Source organism: Salmo salar, chromosome 01 (genome assembly GCF_965601325.2).
Source record: "Salmo salar chromosome 01, fSalSal1, whole genome shotgun sequence".
NCBI classification, from domain to species: domain Eukaryota; kingdom Metazoa; phylum Chordata; class Actinopteri; order Salmoniformes; family Salmonidae; genus Salmo; species Salmo salar.
In genome coordinates this window covers 166,749,077-166,768,577 of record NC_138291.1, presented here as the reverse complement: position 1 = coordinate 166,768,577, position 19,501 = coordinate 166,749,077, and the positions used below count along the sequence as shown (strand labels likewise).

Below are 19,501 nucleotides of genomic sequence, written 5' to 3'. Positions count from 1 at the left end.
GCTGCAGATTTCTGAAGGAGACAATTTGACAGTTCCTAGGCGTGACAACCATAGACATGCTGCCTACACATTCACATTGTTAATAACAGTGCATTTCTACAGCGCTTTAAAAAACATGGTATTGTGAATTTGTATAGTAATAGCAAATGGTTTTAACTGTTTCCCCTTTTTTTCATTTTGTGGTAATAGTACATAGACACGTTTTGTCATGGGGGAAAAACAAAATTGAAATAAGGCCAATGTTAAGTAGAAAATGACGTTTTAGTCAGATTGGATCATTGACATACAGGATCATTGCCCTGTCAACCGCAGCGCCGATCAGAGGGTGTGTTCGTAAATCCACTCTGGCTATCTACACCCATTTCAGAGCACTCTCGTCTGTGTGTGCCAGAGTGCAGAATAACTGATGAATTTACGAACGCACTTAGCGCTCGCTGGCCCTCCAGAGTGAATTTACGAACGCACCCAGAGTTAGCTGTTGGTGTTGCACTCACTGAAGAGAAACACACGAGAAGAGGAAGAAATCAGGTTTTATTTGTTGGACATACCAAGCGGAGCACCATGGCTTCAGGAGGAGAGTAAGTTGGCGTTGCTAACTAAATGTTGGTTTTAACTTTACCTAGATAGAGTCCGGTAACCAATAACGTTCGCTTTGTTAGCTGGCTAAAGTTAGCTAGCTTTCGGTTTCTAGTACAAATAACTAGCTAGCTACTAACACTACCTTTTAGCTAAGATCGGTATGTGTTTTCTATGGATGTAGCTAGACATATAACTAGTAAAAGAGAACACATACAAATAATACTGTTCCACAGAGTTATATGGCCGCAAGATTATACCAGTGCCGGTTAGCAAGCTAACTTTAGCTAGCTATGTCAAAGATAAAAGCCAGCCATCTACCAAACTGTTAGCTAGCAGCTTAGGTAGTTAACGTTAGCTAGCTAACTGACAGCGACATGCATGTGTTTTTCATGTTGTGCTAACATTTGCTAAGTGATGTGTATGTATCTAACTAACGTTTGCTAATTTGACAGTGAATTTGCTACAATTGGGTAGTCAACAAGCTACCTAAATTAGCAAACTCGTGCTAATGACTGTCCACTAGTTCTCGCAGTTTTTCTTGCTGTGTCATGTGGGGCCTGCACAACACTGTTAGCTAGCCACAGATGCACAGCTGAATTTGATGTAAACGTTTACTGTACAAAATGCTAATGTTTTGCTAAACACCAGTGATGCTCCCTTTTTTTCCGTTGAAGAGAAAATAAACATCTTATGTAGTTAGTTATATGGCCCCTAATAGCTACTACTACTCTCATTTAGGGTATTGTTGAATTTATATTTGATGTCTTTAAGGAGGCAATTGATTTAGGGGTCCTACTTATTTCTATGACGAGGCCTACTTTCTGTAATCCACAAACCAAACAAAGATCCCATGATGATAGAACATTGGAGACCAATCACATTAATGAACAATGATGGAAAACTAATTGCATCCATCTTTGCAGAAAGACTTAAGGGTATTGACCAAATTATTGATGATACCCAGTCTGCTTTTATGAAGGGCAGACATATGTAATAATATCCTACTAGTGTTGGACTTGATAGATTACAATGAGCACATTATGGAAGATGGCTTTATTTTATTTGTAGAATTGTACAAGGCTTTTGATACAGTTAAACACATATTTTTGAGACAATTTTTGGGGGTTTTGGTCAATATTTTTAATGTGACACTTTATTATAGTAATAGCAACAGCTCTTAAATTATCCCATGGAACCTCTGAGATTCGATATTAGATGCAGAATTAAATAAGGATGCCCAATTTCTCCTTTCTTATGTGTATTGGTCACAAGTTATGGCACGTAAATATCAATAAGGATAGTTTTAGGGGTATTCAGATACAAGATAAAGAGAATGTTAACAATTGGTTGAGGACACCACTTTTATTTTTTTGTAAAATCATAATGAAGTCAGGACAGTGATTGAGTGTATTAATGCCTTCTCACATGTATTTGGTTTATCTCTGAATATTAGGAAATGTGAATTATTTGCGTTGAAAAGATGTGACTTAAACTCTATGTAATATCCATGTAAAAGATGTGATCACATATCTTGGTATTAAAGTTAGCAAAGATCAGAAAGGGCCAACTTAAATTTCTCTCCTATTGTAGAGAAAATTGGAAAAATATTTAACTCCTGGTTATTAAGTGATCTTTATCTGGATGTGTACTTTCGTCAAAATCTGAAGGTCTGTCCAGATTCCTCCCTTGCATTGGATGTTCGTCTGTCAGCAACTAAAATGGTTGATCCTAAATTCTTTAACTTTCATATGGAGGAATTAACCTTATTATTTAAGAAAATCTGTAATATGTAGTACCCGAAGTGAGGGAGGGTTTTTCCAGAACTAGTTTGACAACAGCATTATCTGGGTTAAACAGTTATCAAATAATGATGGCCAACCATATGATTATCCAGAATTCATGAGAACACACAATGTTACATTCACTCCTGAGGAGTTTCAAATAGTTAAAGGTGCTAAATACTCCAAGTGCAACTGCTGAGGATTTTGTTGCCTCAATTCAGCTAGAAGGAATTTACATTTTCAACACACACACACACTGCATTCGGAAAGTATTCAGCCACCTCACTTTTTCCACATTGTTACATTACAGCCTTATTCTAAAATGGATTGAATTGTTTTCTCCCTCAATCTACACACAATACCCCATAATGACAAAGCAAAAACAGGTTTTTAGAAATGTTTGTAAATGTATTGAAAATAAAAAAACATTTACATAAGTATTCAGACACTTTACTCAGTACTTTGCTGAAGCACCATTGGCAGCGATTACTGCCTCAAGTCTTGTTGGGTATGACGCTACAAGATTGGCACACCTGTATTTGGGGAGTTTCTCCCATTCTTCTGTGCAGATCCTCTCAAGCTCTATCCGGTTGGATGGGGAGCATCGCTGCACAGCTATTTTCAGGTCTCTCCAGAGATGTTAGATCGGGTTCAAGTCCGGGCTCTGGCAGGGCCACTCAAGGACATTCAGAGACTTGTTCCGAAGCCACTCCTGCGTTGTCTAGGCTGTGTGCTTAGGGTCGTTGTCCTGTTGGAAGGTGAACCTTCTCCCCAGTCTGAGGTCCTGAGCGCTCTGGTGCAAGTATTCATCAAGGATCTCTCTGTACTTTGCTCTGTTCATCTTTCCCTCAATCCTGCCTAGTCTCCCAGTCCCTGCTGCTGAAAAACATCTCCACAGGATGATGCTGCCACAACCATTCTTCACTGTAGGGATGGTGCCCGGTTTCCTCCAGATGTGACGCTTAGCATTCAGGCCAAATAGTTACATATTGGTTTCATCAGACCAGAGAATCTTGTTTCTGAGAGTCCTTTAGGTGCCTTTTGGCAAACTTCAAGCAGGCTGTCATGTGCCTTTTACTGAGGAGTGTCTTCCATCTGGCCACTCTACCATAAAGGCCTGATTGGTGGAATGCTGCAGAGATGGTTGTCCTTCTGGAAGCTTCGCCCATCTCCACAGAGGAATTCTGGAGCTCTGTCAGTGACCATTGGTTTCTTGGTCTCCTCCCTGACCAAGGCCCTTATCCCCCGATTGCTCAGTTTGGCCTGGCGGCCAGCTCTAGGAAGAGTCTTGGTGGTTCCAAACTTCTTCCATTTAAGAATGATGGAGGCCACTGTGTTCTTGGTGACCTTCAATGCTGCAGAAATAGTTTGGTACCCTTCCCCAGATTTGTGCCTCGACACAATCCTGTCTTTGAGCGCTACGGACAATTCCTTCAACCTCACGGCTTGGTTTTTGCTCTGACCTGCATTGTCAACTGTGGGACCTTTTATTTAGACAGGTATGCCTTTCCAAATCATATCCAGTCAATTGAATTTACCACAGGTGGACTCCAATCAAGTTGTAGAAACATCTCAAGGATGATCAATGGAAACAGGATGTACCCGAGTTCAATTTCGAGTCTCATAGCAAAGGGTTTGAATACTTATTTAAATAAGGTATGTTTTATTTTTAATACATTTCCAAAAATGTCCAAACCTATTTTTGCTTTGTCATTATGGGGTATTGTGTGTTGATGAGGGAAAACATTTTTTTAAGATAACAAAATGTCAAAGGGTCTGAATACTTTCCGAATGCACTGTGTAATGAAATCTCTGTCAAGATGTTACTATTCCCTCTGCTGGAATATACTGGAATGTAGTTCTAGGACAAGGGAACTGGAACAAAGTCTTGTTGTCTGGCAAATATTGAATATCTAATAAGGTGAAAGAAGTATCATACAAACTCATTCATCGAATCTACCCCGTTAAGACCTTTTATTGTACACAGATTAAAAATGGATATTGATAACAAATTTGCATTTTGTAGTTGTCCCAAAGACTCTGACCATTTATTTTGGGACTGTTCTTATTTCAGAAGATTGTAGTGAGTTAGATTTTCTTTTAAAATAAACTACTATTAATGTAAATTTGAAAGACTTATTTTGATCCAAATGATATGGACCCCGATTTGAACTTTCATTGTTAATTTGTTTATTTTTCATGGAAGATTCTTCATCCATAAAATGAAGTGGGCGGATAACAAACCCGTCTTCACATTGTTTAAGATATAATTGAAACATTAGTTTGAAATGATCAGTAAGTTTAAAATCAAAAAAGCAATACGTACCATAATACTTTTTGACAAATTGAAAATATATCTCGACATTTAATACCCCTGTCTGTATCTGTTTTTCTATTTGTTTTATTGTTCATAAAAATAACTCTACTTTCCTGTTAACTCTGCTAACTAGCTAACAGTGTGGCAGATTACATTTCAAAACCCATCAAAATAGAATGGCTGCCCATTCTAGTAGTTAGTTTCACTACTGTATAATTAGAAACTGAAAGCAATTGGCCAATAGTTATTCTATCTCTAGTCAGTAGGCACACTTTACTTTTCACCCAAAGAGACTACAGTTGATTTGATATAATAAGCTCATTACATCACACTAAGGATTAAAAGGAAACCCTTTTATCGCTTTGCAAAACTTTCCAACAGGCAACTAGCTTGTCAGTATGTACTCCCAGGTTTAATGATCAAGTATGTTACATCTTGCCAGCTGATATATTTAGCATCTCTTTGATTTTCCCACAGATCGAAAAATGATGATCTATCCACAGCGATTTTAAAGCAAAAGACCAGGCCTAACCGGTTGGTTGTGGATGAATCTCTCAATGAGGACAACAGTGTTGTCTCGCTGTCTCAGGTGAGGCGAATGAATGGGGCTGGGACATTTTAGTGAACCCCCAGTCTGCACTGAGTGATACATATTTATTTCACCAGTAACTCACTCGTTCCAGTTGTGCGGGCTCTGTTAGACTGTTACATCTTCACTGTGGGATGTTAAATCAGTAGGATTTAGTGTCTGACTGATTCCTCTGTCCCGCCCTAGGCCAAGATGGACGAGTTGCAGTTGTTCAGGGGAGACACAGTGCTGATGAAAGGAAAGAAGAGACGGGAGACGGTCTGCATCGTGCTCTCTGATGACACCTGCTCCGACGAGAAGGTCCGCATGAACAGAGTGGTCCGCAACAACCTAAGAGTCCGCCTGGGAGATGTTATCAGGTGAGATGGAACTGGAGAACTTTGGCATCAATGCAGCATCATGTGTAAAACCAGACCTCTGCTCCTCCTTCAATGTACAGTAAAGCCCTAATAATTAATTATTTTGGTGGTCCCACAGTATTCAGCCATGCCCAGACGTGAAGTACGGAAAGCGGATCCACGTTCTGCCTATTGATGACACTGTGGAGGGGATCACAGGGAACCTGTTTGAGGTCTACCTCAAGCCCTACTTCCTGGAGGCCTATAGGCCCATCAGGAAAGGTAACAGTGATCCAAACTCGGTCCTGTGCCCCCACCCTGCATGTTTTGTTTTTTGTCCTAGCACCACACAGCTAATTTAAATAATCAAAGCTTGATGATCAGTTGGTTATTTTAATCAGCTATGTAGTGCTAGGGCAAAAACCAAAACATACAACCAGGATGGGCCCAGGACCGAGTTTGGGAAACTGTGATCCAAAGGACAACCTGGGGTGTGTTATGTAAGGCACCATATGGGATAAAACGTTTTGAAACTGAGGAGGTACTTCCTCCACTTGAACATGACCCTGTACTCCAGAATATGTTCAGGGTCATGTTCATTAAGGCATGATTTCTTAATGTAAAACAAGTATTTTTTTTATTTGATAAGTACAGATGGTCCCTCCCTGTTTCACTTCGATTGAGTTTTCTTCCGATTTGTGTGTACTGAACAACCCTTGTTTGCTGGCACAGCCAGTGTGTCTCACAATATGATTATGAAAAACGCCAAGGCCAGAGGATTAGGCATGTGGATCAATGCTTAATCTCTGTTTGTAGGGGACATCTTCCTGGTGAGGGGAGGCATGCGAGCTGTGGAGTTCAAGGTAGTGGAGACGGACCCCAACCCCTACTGCATCGTGGCCCCAGACACAGTCATCCACTGTGAGGGGGAGCCCATCAAACGAGAGGTACGGCTATATTCAGTACCAGCACTGCTGCAGTTTTCTATAGAGCAGCAAGTCTGCTCTATTTCTACATCTTCAGTTGGGTCTTGTGCATGAGAGCAGGTTAACATCAAAGCTGGAGTTTTCAGAGATGGGATTTTCTTGATTATTCAGGAATTACTGATTTTTCTGATTGTAGAAAACTATCTCTTACATTTGTATGCTATCTGTAGCCTTTTGCCCTAGTTTCTTATGCTTTACTAACCACATCTCTTTCTGTGTTCAGGATGAAGAGGAGTCTCTGAATGAGGTTGGCTATGATGACATTGGTGGTGTGAGGAAGCAGCTGGCCCAGATTAAGGAGATGGTGGAGCTGCCCCTGAGACACCCAGCACTGTTCAAGGCCATCGGTGTCAAGGTGGGCTAAATACACCTCTCATCCTTCACATCAGACCTTGTGTACAAATTATTAGATAAATGCCTAAAACTGGTTTCTTGTTTTAACCATACATTTTGATTTGGTTTGTTTATGCAGGTGAATGAATTGCTGTTGAATTACATTTATGTAAAACATTTTTTATCACTTCTAATTTTCATTCAGCCTCCAAGGGGAATCCTGCTGTACGGACCCCCTGGAACAGGAAAGACTCTGATCGCCCGTGCTGTGGCCAATGAGACTGGAGCCTTCTTTTTCCTTATCAATGGTGAGACTGAAGGACAAAAGCTTTTGTTATTTTTCATCAGCATTTCGTTAAATTCCATTTCAATTCAGTCAATGCATGAAGTGGGTTGAAATTTCATTAAAAATACTTAAATGTTTTTAGTTGGGATTTCAATGCAACTGACTGAATTGTAAATTGATTGACCCTAAATCTGTTGTTCATTGATGGTCAGAATTACACATTCAGTGTGTTTGTTGTCAGGACGTTTCCTAATAGTTGAACTTGTGCCTGCTAAATGTTTCAGGACCTGAGATCATGAGTAAACTGGCCGGAGAGTCTGAGAGTAACCTGAGGAAGGCCTTCGAGGAGGCTGAGAAGAATGCCCCTGCCATCATCTTCATTGATGAACTGGACGCCATTGCACCAAAAAGAGAAAAGGTGGGTTCACATCTTCTGATACAGTTTCCTTTTCATCCAATAGACCAATGTTCTTCCATCCTGTCCCAAGTCATGTTCGTTAGGGAGAAAGTTTTGAAACTGAGTGAAATGGGAAGGTACTACCTGAACAAGTTTTGCTACAATGTGTCCTACTGAACACAACCCTGGAGGCCCACAGGGTGTGCAGGCTTTTTTTCAAGCCCAGCTCAAACACTTTTGTTAGTTGAATCAGGTGTGGTAGCACAGGGCTAGAACAAAAGCCTGCACGCCCAGTTGAATGTTCGTGATACTTATGCTAAAATGTTTATTCTCCTGAACCATTTACTGTGTTCGTATTCTTATCTTTTATTATTTCTTAATGTTGCATTGTCGAGAAGGAACCTGCAAGTAGTAGTGGAGAGGCGCATGCGTGTAGCGATAGGATGCATGGGGTGTGAGTAGCTCCGTTTTGTACCGATAAAACTGGTTATATGTAGAAGCCAGACAACAAAGTTTTTAAATCAAGCCTCTAAAAATTGATAGATCAATATATCCCAAAGCAACTGGGAGAGAGTGAGAGGTCAGTTATGTACAACAGCGACACAATCAGTTGGTTAAGCGAACGCGACGACACTAATTAAACAAGCCATGGTTTCCCCCAGAGGAAAAGACAAGGAGCAACTTGGAAATGCAAACGATAATGAACAGCTAAAGGATATCCAGGAAAACATAGCTAAAATGCTCTCAATGCCCATCAAAACAAACAAACTGCTACAAGCTGTTAAAGGAAAGTAGTCTATCGTTTCATACATGCACATACAAGGTGTGTGCGTGAATGAACAAGACCACAAAATTAGCCTTCTGGAAACAAAGTTGCAAACTTTAGATTTAATTGGATCAGCAAGAAATCAGAATGAGACGAAACAATAGGAGAATATTGTCCTGCCGGAAGATGAGGAAAAGGGAGATGTTTCCAGCTACGTGGTCGAATTGATAAAAGGAACTTGACGTGAATATATCACCAGAGGATCTGTAACGATAGGATGGCGTGAAACAGAAGAAAGCTAAATACCCTCGCATGGTAATCGTCAAGCTGTGGAACTATCAGGCCAAAGTCAACATGCTGACTGCACAGGGGGGAAAGGAGATCAAAATCCATGGCCAGTCCATTCCATTCATCCAGGACCTGTCTGCTAGGCTGAGAAAAAACCTGCAAGGATTACATTCCCATCAATCACTGGAAGAAATAGGAATCAAATCTCAACTCAGCTTCCCGGCAGTGCTGTGGGTATGGAAGAGAACGCAAAGGATGGAATTCACAAGCACTGATGAAGCCCTAAACAAGCTACAAGAAACCTTTCCTGTTGAAGGAGAGCCACCTGCCCTGAGGAGAGGAAGGATTGGGAAAAAGTGAGACACTAGGCTACATACAATAACCTGGTCTTGGGCGTCACATACAATATTCTTTCCCCCTCCCCCAATACCATATTATACTTTCCCCAAGTAACTGTTCTTCTCTAGGAAGTAACGATAGAAGTAGCTGATGCCAATGGGTTACATGGACACTGAAAAGAAAATACAAAAAAGGAAATATAGCATGTATGTCAACTATTCTGTGGGTGGATGTTTGCCTATGCATATAAATGGGAGTGTGAAGGAGGGTGGATATGTGTAGGAGGGGGGGAGAGAATGGGTATGGATGCATAAGGGTATATGTTGTATGTGAATGGATGAGTAAGTCCATGTATGGGTGTAAATGTGTCAGAAGAAGGGAGGGTGGAGAGGGACAAGATTGGCTTGGTAAATAGGGGAGGATGAATTTATCTATAGTGTAATGTAATTGTATTTATTTTTGTGACTTGCTGTAAAATAAGAGTCCAGGCCAAATTAGTAGAGAAGGTCAAGTGATTATTTCTTGTTTGCCAACCAATGGTGGTTATTGGTGAGAGTGGAGATAGGCCCTGAGGGATTGGGACGGGGGAGCTGGGAGGGCATCAGACATGAAGTATGTGTTGCCTCCACTCATCTCACTTCGGTCTCTCGGTGGACCCACTTTCCCCAGGTAGAGCCCCACCAGCCACTATACTTTAATTTAATTCACAAAGGTTATTACGAACTGACCACAGTATTTAAGTGGCAGTCTTTCTCCAATGTACACTGAACAAAAACATCAACGCAACATGTAAAGTGTTGGTCTCATGTTCCATACGCACAAAAAGCTTCTCAAATTTGGTCCACAAATTTGTTTATATCCCTGTTAGTGAGCATTTCTTCTTTGCCAAGATAAACCATGATCATTACACAGGTACACCTTGTACTGGGGACAATAAAATCCCACTAAAATGTGAAGTTCTCACACAACACAATGCCACAGATATCATTATATTTTGAGGGAGCATGCAATTGGCATGCTGACTGCAGGTATGACCTCCAGAGCGGTTGCCAGAGAATTGAATGTTCATTTCTTTACCATAAGCGGTCTCCAAACATCATTTTAGAACATTTGGCAGTATGTCCAACCGGCTTCACAACCGCAGTATGGCGTCGTGTGGGCAAGCGGTTTGCTGATGTCAACGTTGTGAAGAGTGCACCGCGGTGGTGTTATGGTATGGGCAGGCATAAGCTACAAGCAACGAACACAATTGTTTTTTATCGATGGTAATTTGAATGCCCAGAGATACAATGATGAGATCCTGAGGCCCCCTGCATACTCACCAGACATGGCACCCGTTAAGCATGTTTGGGATGCTCTGGATCGATGTGCCTGACAGCGTGTTCCAGTTCCCGCCAATATCCAGCAACTTCGCACAGCCATTGAAGAGGAGTGGGACAACATTCCACAGGTCACAATCAAAAGCCTGATCAACTCTATGCGAAGGAGATGTGTCACGCTGCATGAAGCAAATGGTGGTCACACCAGATACTGACTGGTTTTCTGATCCACGCCCCTACCTGTTTTTTGTGGTATCTGTGACCAACAGATGCATATCTATATTCCCAGTCATGTGAAATCCATAGATTAGGGCCTAATGAATTTCAATTGACTGATTTCCTGTACATGAATTGTAACTCAGTAAAATCTTTGAAATTATTGCATGTTGCGTTTATTTTTTTGTTCTGTAATAATCAAACTCACAGGAACTATTTTAACAGGTAACCTAAATCATGCATTCAGCTAGGCAATTTAAAAAAAATAAAGGGATTCAAGGAACCTCAAAAGAGGCTGAAAAACAATCTCTACAGGACACCTGGAGATTATTATTCCCAACTACAAAAGACAACAAAAACAAGAATAGCTTTTTCCCGAAATGCACTCAACATTATACTGGGAGCTAAAATCGATAATATAGTGATATCGGATCATTCTCCTGTATCATGCTTTTACACCAACAGAAAATACACTTAGTGACAGAATATGGAGAATGAACAGCGCATCTTCAAGACCCTACATTTTATTAAATATGTAAACAAAAAATGAAAACCTTTACAAATGTGGACAAAGAAAAGCAGACCCCCAACATCATTTGGGATGTTTAAGGCGTACATTATCAATCTCCTAATCTCATACTCTGCAAAAGTAAAATCTAGAGTTAGAAATGTAAATTAAATAAATAAATCTTTGAAGAAGCCCATTTAAAAAAATATATATATATTTACAAGGTAAAGAAGGAAATACAATTTCTGAATTTTAAGCAGGAATTGACTCCTTGAAGAGAGCCAAAAACTACAGGTTTTTGACCGTAGCATACTATTTAATGGCAAACAAACCTGGTAAACACCTCGCAGCACTCGCAAAATGAATACGCCAAACCAGTTATTTTCAAAAGGATAAGGATACAACCGCTTTAAATCAGAAACAATGCTATTAATAATTTTAAAAGCTTTATTAAAATAACCGTTGGACTGATCCTAGCCGCCTTAGACTCAACAACCTTCACGCAACTATCAGCAGAAAAAAATACTAAAAATGGAAATCACCCAACAATAAATATATTAGACAATTAAAACATTCACGGAGAAAAGTACCAGGGATGGATGGCTTTCCCATAACATTTTATTTGATATTCTGGGACAAAGTAGCACCCCGATTTATTCAAATGACAACACGCATCACTAAATTCAGTGCTGAGTTCCATGTATCAAACTGTTATTTCAGTTATATTAAAACCAGGAAAATCTTGTCTGTAAAATAACAAAATTCTTAAACAACGGTATGGCAGAAGTATTACCAGACTTGACACACAATCAAACAGGGTTTGTTAAAAATAGACACTTTTAAACAAATACAAAATCATGTTTTAGTATAATACAATGTGCTAAGAAACAAGATGTTGATTCATCAATAATGACTATTGATGCCGAAAAGGCTTTCGACCATCTTGAATGGCCTTTTCTATTAACTTTTTGAAGCATTCAACTTTCCAGCTGATAATACATTTCGCAAAAATATATACAAATGATACATTATCTGATGAAATTGCTTTAGAAAGGGGTATGAGACAGTAGTCTCCACCCTCCTGTTTTGGACTGGCAATGGAACTGCTTGCAAAAATAATTAAACAGGACCTAAACGGAACAGGTATTAGTAAACATGAGTATAAACTAAACTTATTTGACGACAATCTTCTGATAGACCTGTATAATATTAAACTCAATGCCTCCTTGTTAAAAATATTCTCAGAATATTCTAAGATTTCAGGATATAAAATTTACGTGGGAAAAAAACGGAAAATGAAATAGGAAAATTACTGATGGACCACAAAAAATATTAAACGTAGGATGCTTAAGTTGACAACACATTCTAATATTGAGACTCTTTGCTACGAGACTCGAAATTGAACTCCGGTGCATCCTGTTTCCATTGGTCATCCTTGATGTTTCTACAACTGGATTGGAATCCACCTGTGGTAAATTCAATTGATTGGACATGATTTGGAACGGCTGTCTAAATAAGGTCCCACAGTTGACAGTGACTGTCAGAGCAAAAACCAAGCCATGAGGTCGAAAGAGTTGTTCGTAGTGCTCCGAGACAGGATTGTGTCGAGGCACAGATCTGGGGAAGGGTAGCAAAAAAATGTCTACAGCATTGAAGGTCCCCAAGAACACAGTGGCCTCCATCATTCTTACATGGAAGAAGTTTGGAACCACCAAGATTTCCAAGAGCTGGCCGCCAGGCGAAACTTAGCAATCAGGGGACAAGGGCCTTGGTCAGGAACTCGGTCACACTGACAGAGCTCCAGAGTTCCTCTGTGGGGATGGGAGAACCTTCCAGAAAGACAACCATCTCTGCTGCACTCCACCAAGCAGGCCTTTATGGTAGAGTGGCCAGATGGAAAGACACTCTTCAGTCAAAGGCACATGACAGCCCGCTTTGAGTTTGCCAAAAAGCACCTAAAAGGACATGAGAAACAAGATTCTCTCGTCTGATGAAACCAAGATTGAACTCTTTGGCCTGAATGCCAAACGTCACGTCTAGAGGAAACCTGGCACCATCCCTACGGTGAAGCATGGTGGTGGCAGCATCATGTTGTGAGGATGTTTTTCAGCGGCAGGGATTGGGAGACTAGTCAAGATCGTGGCAAAGATGAACGGAGCAAAGTACAGAGAGATCCTTGATGAAAACCTGCTCCAGGGTGCTCAGGTCCTCAGACTGGGACAAAAGATTCACCTTCCAACAGGACAACGACCCTAAGCACACAGCCAAGACAACGCAGGAGTCTGAATGTCCTTTAGTGGCCCAGCCAGAGCCCGGACATAAACATCTCTGAAGAGACCTGAAAATAGCTGTGCAGCGAAGCTCCCCAGCCAACCTGACAGAGCTTGAGAGGATCTGCAGAGAAGAATGAGAGACACTCCCCCAAATACAGGTGTGCCAAGCTTGTAGCGTCATACCTAAGAAGACTTTAGGTTGTAATCGCTGCCAAAGGTACTTCAACAAAGTACTGAGTTAATGGTCTGAATACTTATGTAAATGTGATCAGTTTACTTCATTTTTTAGTAAATTAAAATTAACCTGTTTTTGCTTTGTCATTATGGGGTATTGTCTCGATTGAGGGGGAAAACTGTTTAATCTATTTTAGAATAAGGCTGTAACGTAAAAGGGGTCTGAATACTTTCTGAATGCACTGGTTTGTAACATCGAATTGTAATACATATAGAAATCGCGGGAATCGCAGTACATATCGTATCGGCACATAAGTATCGTGATATTGTATCATAAGGTCCCTATCAATTCCCAGCCCTACCTGCAAGTAAGCATTTTGTTGGATGGTGTACATCGTGTGTGTCCTGTACATACTACTAATACAACTTAAAACTTGGGTCTCTAGGACCAGGGTTGAATGACACTACAGTAAATTCACTATAAGATGAAACTCTTATACACTCTACCATAAACTTGACCTCCTTGGGGTCAACAGAAAAAGTAATTAACCCTCTTTTGTCCTGTGTAGACACACGGTGAGGTGGAGAGGCGCATTGTGTCCCAGCTCCTCACGCTCATGGACGGCCTTAAGCAGCGTGCTCACGTCATTGTCATGGCAGCCACCAACAGACCCAACAGCATTGACGCCGCCCTCAGGCGATTTGGTAAGATCCCTCAGTGCACTTGTAGACCTAGAATGTAATAGTTTCACTTCTTAAATCAAGTTCTTAGTTTTGCCAGAGGTCTCCTTTTTTTTTGACTAATATATATCCTTTTTCAAAATTATTTTGTCATTACTGCTTGTGAATCAGCAGGGTTGATGGTAACATAGAAATAAAATGGAAATGAATCTATTTATATGCTGGTTAGTGAGGCTGACCTTAACTGTGTGATGTTTCTCCTCAGGGCGTTTTGACAGGGAGGTGGACATTGGCATTCCTGATGCAACAGGCAGACTGGAGATCCTCCAGATCCATACCAAGAACATGAAACTGTCCGACGACGTCGACCTCGAGCAGGTCTGTGTGTATAACATTACTGTAATTTACAGAGTGCAGTTGTCAATGAAACATTGTGTATGTAAGGTAGAATGAAAAGTTGTGAGTGGGTTTAAGTGAAGTCCCTGCCATGTTGATACTGTATGTGTGACCATGTCTGTCTGTGTCCTCCAGGTTGCCAATCAGACTCACGGCCACGTGGGTGCTGACCTGGCTGCTCTGTGCTCTGAAGCCGCCCTGCAGGCCATCAGGAAGAAGATGGATCTCATCGACCTTGAGGACGAGACCATCGACGCAGAGGTCATGAACTCCCTTGCCGTCACCATGGACGACTTCAGAGTAATGAACTGGATTATTTTCTCCAACACACACAGCACTCAAAGTAGCTTCTACTGCACTGAGAACTTTATTCACCCTTCGGTTTTTCATCACTATGCAAATCTGCAGCATCCAGTATTTGTCTTTTTGCTAATGGTCTGAGGACAGCCGTAACTATTGAGCATTAGAACCAGTCGTAGCAGAGAATCGTTAAGCCAGCTGGACTAACCAGTTGTATGTGGGTTGTGTTTCAGTGGGCTCTGAGCCAGAGCAACCCATCTGCCCTGAGAGAGACTGTGGTGGAGGTGCCCAACATCAGCTGGGAGGACATCGGTGGTCTGGAGGACGTCAAGAGGGAACTCCAGGAGCTTGTACAGGTAGGCCATGTTCTAGTCGTGGGGTATGTTACTGATGAGATGCAGATTTATATACCATGAAAACTAATGTCATTTGTATCATTCATTGAAAGAGTGATGAGTCTGAATGATGAATCCCTTTACAGGTGTTATCATTCTACAATGGTCCCCTGCAGCGTACGTTCAAACCGGTGTGATTAGAACGGTTGTTTTGATTGACACAACAGTCAGCATTTGAGATGCTTTTTATTCCTCAGAGAAACATTTGGCACAAACAGTCCTTAAAAAGTGATGTCCTGAACGTGACCAGTTTATTGTAATTTGACATTCACAGAAGTAGCGATAGCATACACAATCATCCAAACTAGAAAATGTAGCCTAAATTAATCCTAAGCGCTAACTGAGGAAAGATTGGCGTATTTAGATAACTCTCAGCTGTCAAACCACAATATGAATTAGCTAATAGCCATTACTATTCATCACATCACGGGTGAGCTCACGATTGATCTAAATAATTGAGTGAATCACTTTCTAGAAATCGTAAGTAATCAGACCATGTTTGTTTTTTCATGTCAACCAAAGATACGAGGAGTTTGGTCTGTTTGCAAGTATGCATGTTGAAGAGGGTGTGTCGTCTACGATAATTCACTTCCCTTCATTCACTTCCGGAAGTTTACCCTTCACCTCATCTTTTGTCTGAGACGTTTACGTGACACCCAGAATGCATTGTATGATGTCAACAAACATGGCGCCACACATTGCTGGTAAATAGCTTAGCATTAGCTCATTATAATCAGTAGAACATTCAAAAAAGTATTTTACACATCATAGGTGTCCATTACAATCTATGCAATAATCAGAAAGCATTATGTCACCAGTACTTGAAAACATGTGAATAAAACTGTAAATACATTATGCTCCATACCTACCTACTGTATGCTACAGTAGAAACGACAACACGATATACAGGAAATAAGGCACTAACTTTGATTGGAACGCACACATGTCCAAAGTTATTATTTGTAAGTAAAACAACAAGCAAGGCAATGCAAGCACCAAACAGAATTTTCCAATTTGTGCAGGACTGCACAAATGTCTGCATACTTGATCTGCGGAAACATTGGTGAAGTGCTTGGGCTCTCCTCGAAGAGAGAAGTTTGTCTTGGTCAGTAAAGCCTCAGACATAAATTGTCCTCAACACTGAAATGGGTTACTTCTATGTGAATTAATGAGGCGGAACAGACCTCAATTCAAACAGTTGTTTAAAAAAATACTACTTGTTAGAAAATAATTTCAAATTGTGAAGTGGAAAAATAGCCTATAGATAATTAGCAGGCAGCGCGTGTTAACTGTCCAGTTGCCTTAAAAATCACATTTTGGAACAGTGAGTGCATTCTGACATCACGTGCATAAAACAACTCCTGCTGGGGTGACCGTTAGAGATATTTGGAACTCACATGTGAAAAGCTTAATTAATGGTTTGTCTAACCTTCACGATCATCTTTTCTTCTTTTCAGTACCCAGTGGAGCACCCAGACAAGTTCTTGAAGTTCGGCATGACCCCGTCCAAGGGCGTGCTGTTCTACGGACCCCCAGGTTGCGGTAAGACCCTGCTGGCCAAGGCCATCGCCAACGAGTGCCAGGCCAACTTCATCTCCATCAAAGGGCCCGAGTTGCTCACCATGTGGTTCGGCGAGTCCGAGGCCAATGTCCGAGAGATCTTCGACAAGGTAAGGCTAAACCGATTTATCAAGATCCCTCTAACCTCATATTTACTTGTATTTTGTGTTGTAGTTGTATTTTTTTTAATTTGTGTGTTACACATGCACAAAAGATGGTTAATAAATGTGAAATGCTTATTCTCCTTTTCCATTGCAAAACGTTTTGTTGTGTGCCCCAATGAACCAATATCGTACCCTCCTAAACCCTCGATCTTCCAGGCTCGCCAGGCCGCCCCCTGCGTGCTCTTCTTTGACGAGCTGGACTCCATCGCCAAGGCGCGTGGTGGCAACGCGGGTGATGGTGGTGGAGCAGCCGACCGCGTAATCAACCAGATCCTGACGGAGATGGACGGCATGTCCAGCAAGAAGAACGTCTTCATCATCGGCGCCACCAACAGGTTGGCCATCTTCGTCCCTTACTCTGCTTCACTGTTAATGAGTTTAAAAAAAAAATTCTAGCACTAGGCTTGCTGCTCTATGCAATATTTTATGGTTTTACTTGCAATGATATGTGGTTGTCTTCCCGACCTCAGTTGATTGCACTTTGTTCTTAGGTGGACAATAAGGTACTGTAAAATGAGGTAGAAATGTAGGTTAAGCTAAATGACTAAACTGTGTGCCGTACTAGGCCTGATATCATCGACCCGGCCATCCTGAGGCCCGGCAGACTGGACCAGCTCATCTACATCCCCCTGCCAGATGAGAAGTCCCGCATCAACATCCTCGGAGCCAACCTCAGGAAGTCACCCATCGCCAAGGCAAGCTATCTATTTATATGTGTATCTGGCCATGCAGAACTGTTTTTCCCACCTCGGTCAGCATGTTCTGATTTGAGGGGGTTGGGGCTCATTAAAGGTCTTCATTCCAGGCTGGGCTACATGTAATGGTTCGAAAATGGGTTTTTATGGGAAAAGTTGTTGATATGGAAATTGCTGTGTGTGAAACAAATGTATTTTATAATCCCATTTACTGTTTGATCTTTGTCTGGAAGTTGTTTTAATACTCCCTCTACCCCTGTATGATTAAAGGATGTGGACCTGGATTTCTTGGCCAAGATGACCAATGGTTTCTCTGGAGCTGACCTGACAGAGATCTGCCAGAGGGCTTGTAAGATGGCCATCAGGGAGTCCATCGAGAACGAGATCAGGAGGGAGAGGGAGAGGCAGACCAACCCCTCAGCCATGGTGAGTTTAGTCACTAATGAATCTGTATTTGTTCAATGACGCAGTCTAGACTATAGCTAACTTTGTGTGTGTGAAGCCTGGATAATGTAGGATCTGGGCAAATCGCCAGCAGATTTAATTTCAGGAAGACACAACATTTCTGTATTCAATATTAAATGACTGAGTAAATCAACTGGGACACTTCTTTGATTTCTATTCATTATGTATACACAGGAAGTATTTATTTTGCAAGGGAGAAGGGATGATGCATTTAACCTTAAACTGATTTACACACATACCGGAGGAAGAGAAGGCGTGATTGTATTTTATAGATAAATTCTTTAACCCCCCCTTCACCTCTTTCTATCCCTCTTGCCCCCACAGGAGGTGGAGGAGGACGACCCTGTCCCAGAGATCCGTAAGGACCACTTTGAGGAGGCCATGCGTTTCGCCCGCCGCTCCGTCAGCGACAACGACATCCGCAAATACGAGATGTTCGCCCAGACGTTACAGCAGAGTAGAGGCTTCGGCAGTTTCCGGTAAGCAACACGCACATAATACATAGCGGATGATGGTGTTGAATAATACTGTTACCTCCGCTCCCATATGTCCTAGATCATTTATAGTCTATATACACCACATTGGGAATGTTAATTCACCTTTTCTTACAAAATAGATCTATTCTATGTACAGCTAACAAGCCATGTGTTTTACATAAGGAATGTACTGGCAATACCAAGCTGGCTCTCCCTGATATGTACTGTAATGAGCTAAACAATTCCTCTCCTGTCCTCGTCTCAGGTTCCCCACTAACTCTGCGCCAGGGGCCGGGCCCAGCCAGAGCTCTGCTGGTGGCAGCGGTGGTACAGTCTTCAACGAGGACAACGATGACGACCTCTATGGTTAAACCACACCATGACCCACAGTGGACCAAAACACAACCACTCCGTGGACCAAAGTTTCCTCATATACATTCTGGCAAATCTGTACAATGCCGCACAATATACACAAATAATTCCATTACCTAAGACAAAAAAAAAATCCCATTATTTACAAACATTTCTCATCCCCCTTTAATAGTTAGACAGCATGTTGCAGCTTGTCTGTGTTCTGGCATTGCAGGACTTTTTCAAACCTTGTATGGATTTAAGGGGGGGCAGAAGCTTGTGAGTACATCTGGCTTCATTTGCGCAACTAATGAAGGATATAAAACTAGCCTGTTATAGAGGAAAGGGAGGGGAATTGCTTATGACTTGTAATGTATGAATATATAGGGTTTAAAACATTTAAATTGTATGAAATTAAAACAATAAATTAACTGGTGAATAGTGGGTGTCAGTTTGCAATTTGTACATTTTTGGATAGATCTTTGAAAAAGGGAATGAACTTCAACCATGAAACCAATCAATTCTTTTT

The 19,501-nt window shown here is 41.3% G+C and overlaps 1 protein-coding gene across 1 annotated transcript; it reads left to right on the top strand.

The window, feature by feature from the left end:
* The first annotated feature begins 314 nt into the window (after positions 1-314).
* Positions 315-19,413, top strand: LOC106569430 (transitional endoplasmic reticulum ATPase). The gene is made up of 18 exons (XM_014140785.3): positions 315-578; positions 5,155-5,266; positions 5,453-5,625; positions 5,744-5,886; positions 6,421-6,551; positions 6,814-6,945; positions 7,129-7,231; positions 7,494-7,627; positions 14,059-14,194; positions 14,436-14,548; positions 14,702-14,866; positions 15,100-15,222; positions 16,719-16,931; positions 17,142-17,320; positions 17,551-17,680; positions 17,951-18,106; positions 18,470-18,624; positions 18,887-19,413. Exons 1-18 carry the CDS (start codon positions 562-564, stop codon positions 18,990-18,992), a joined length of 2,421 nt encoding a protein of 806 aa, XP_013996260.1. The 5' UTR covers positions 315-561; the 3' UTR covers positions 18,993-19,413.
* The last annotated feature ends 88 nt before the right edge of the window (positions 19,414-19,501 follow it).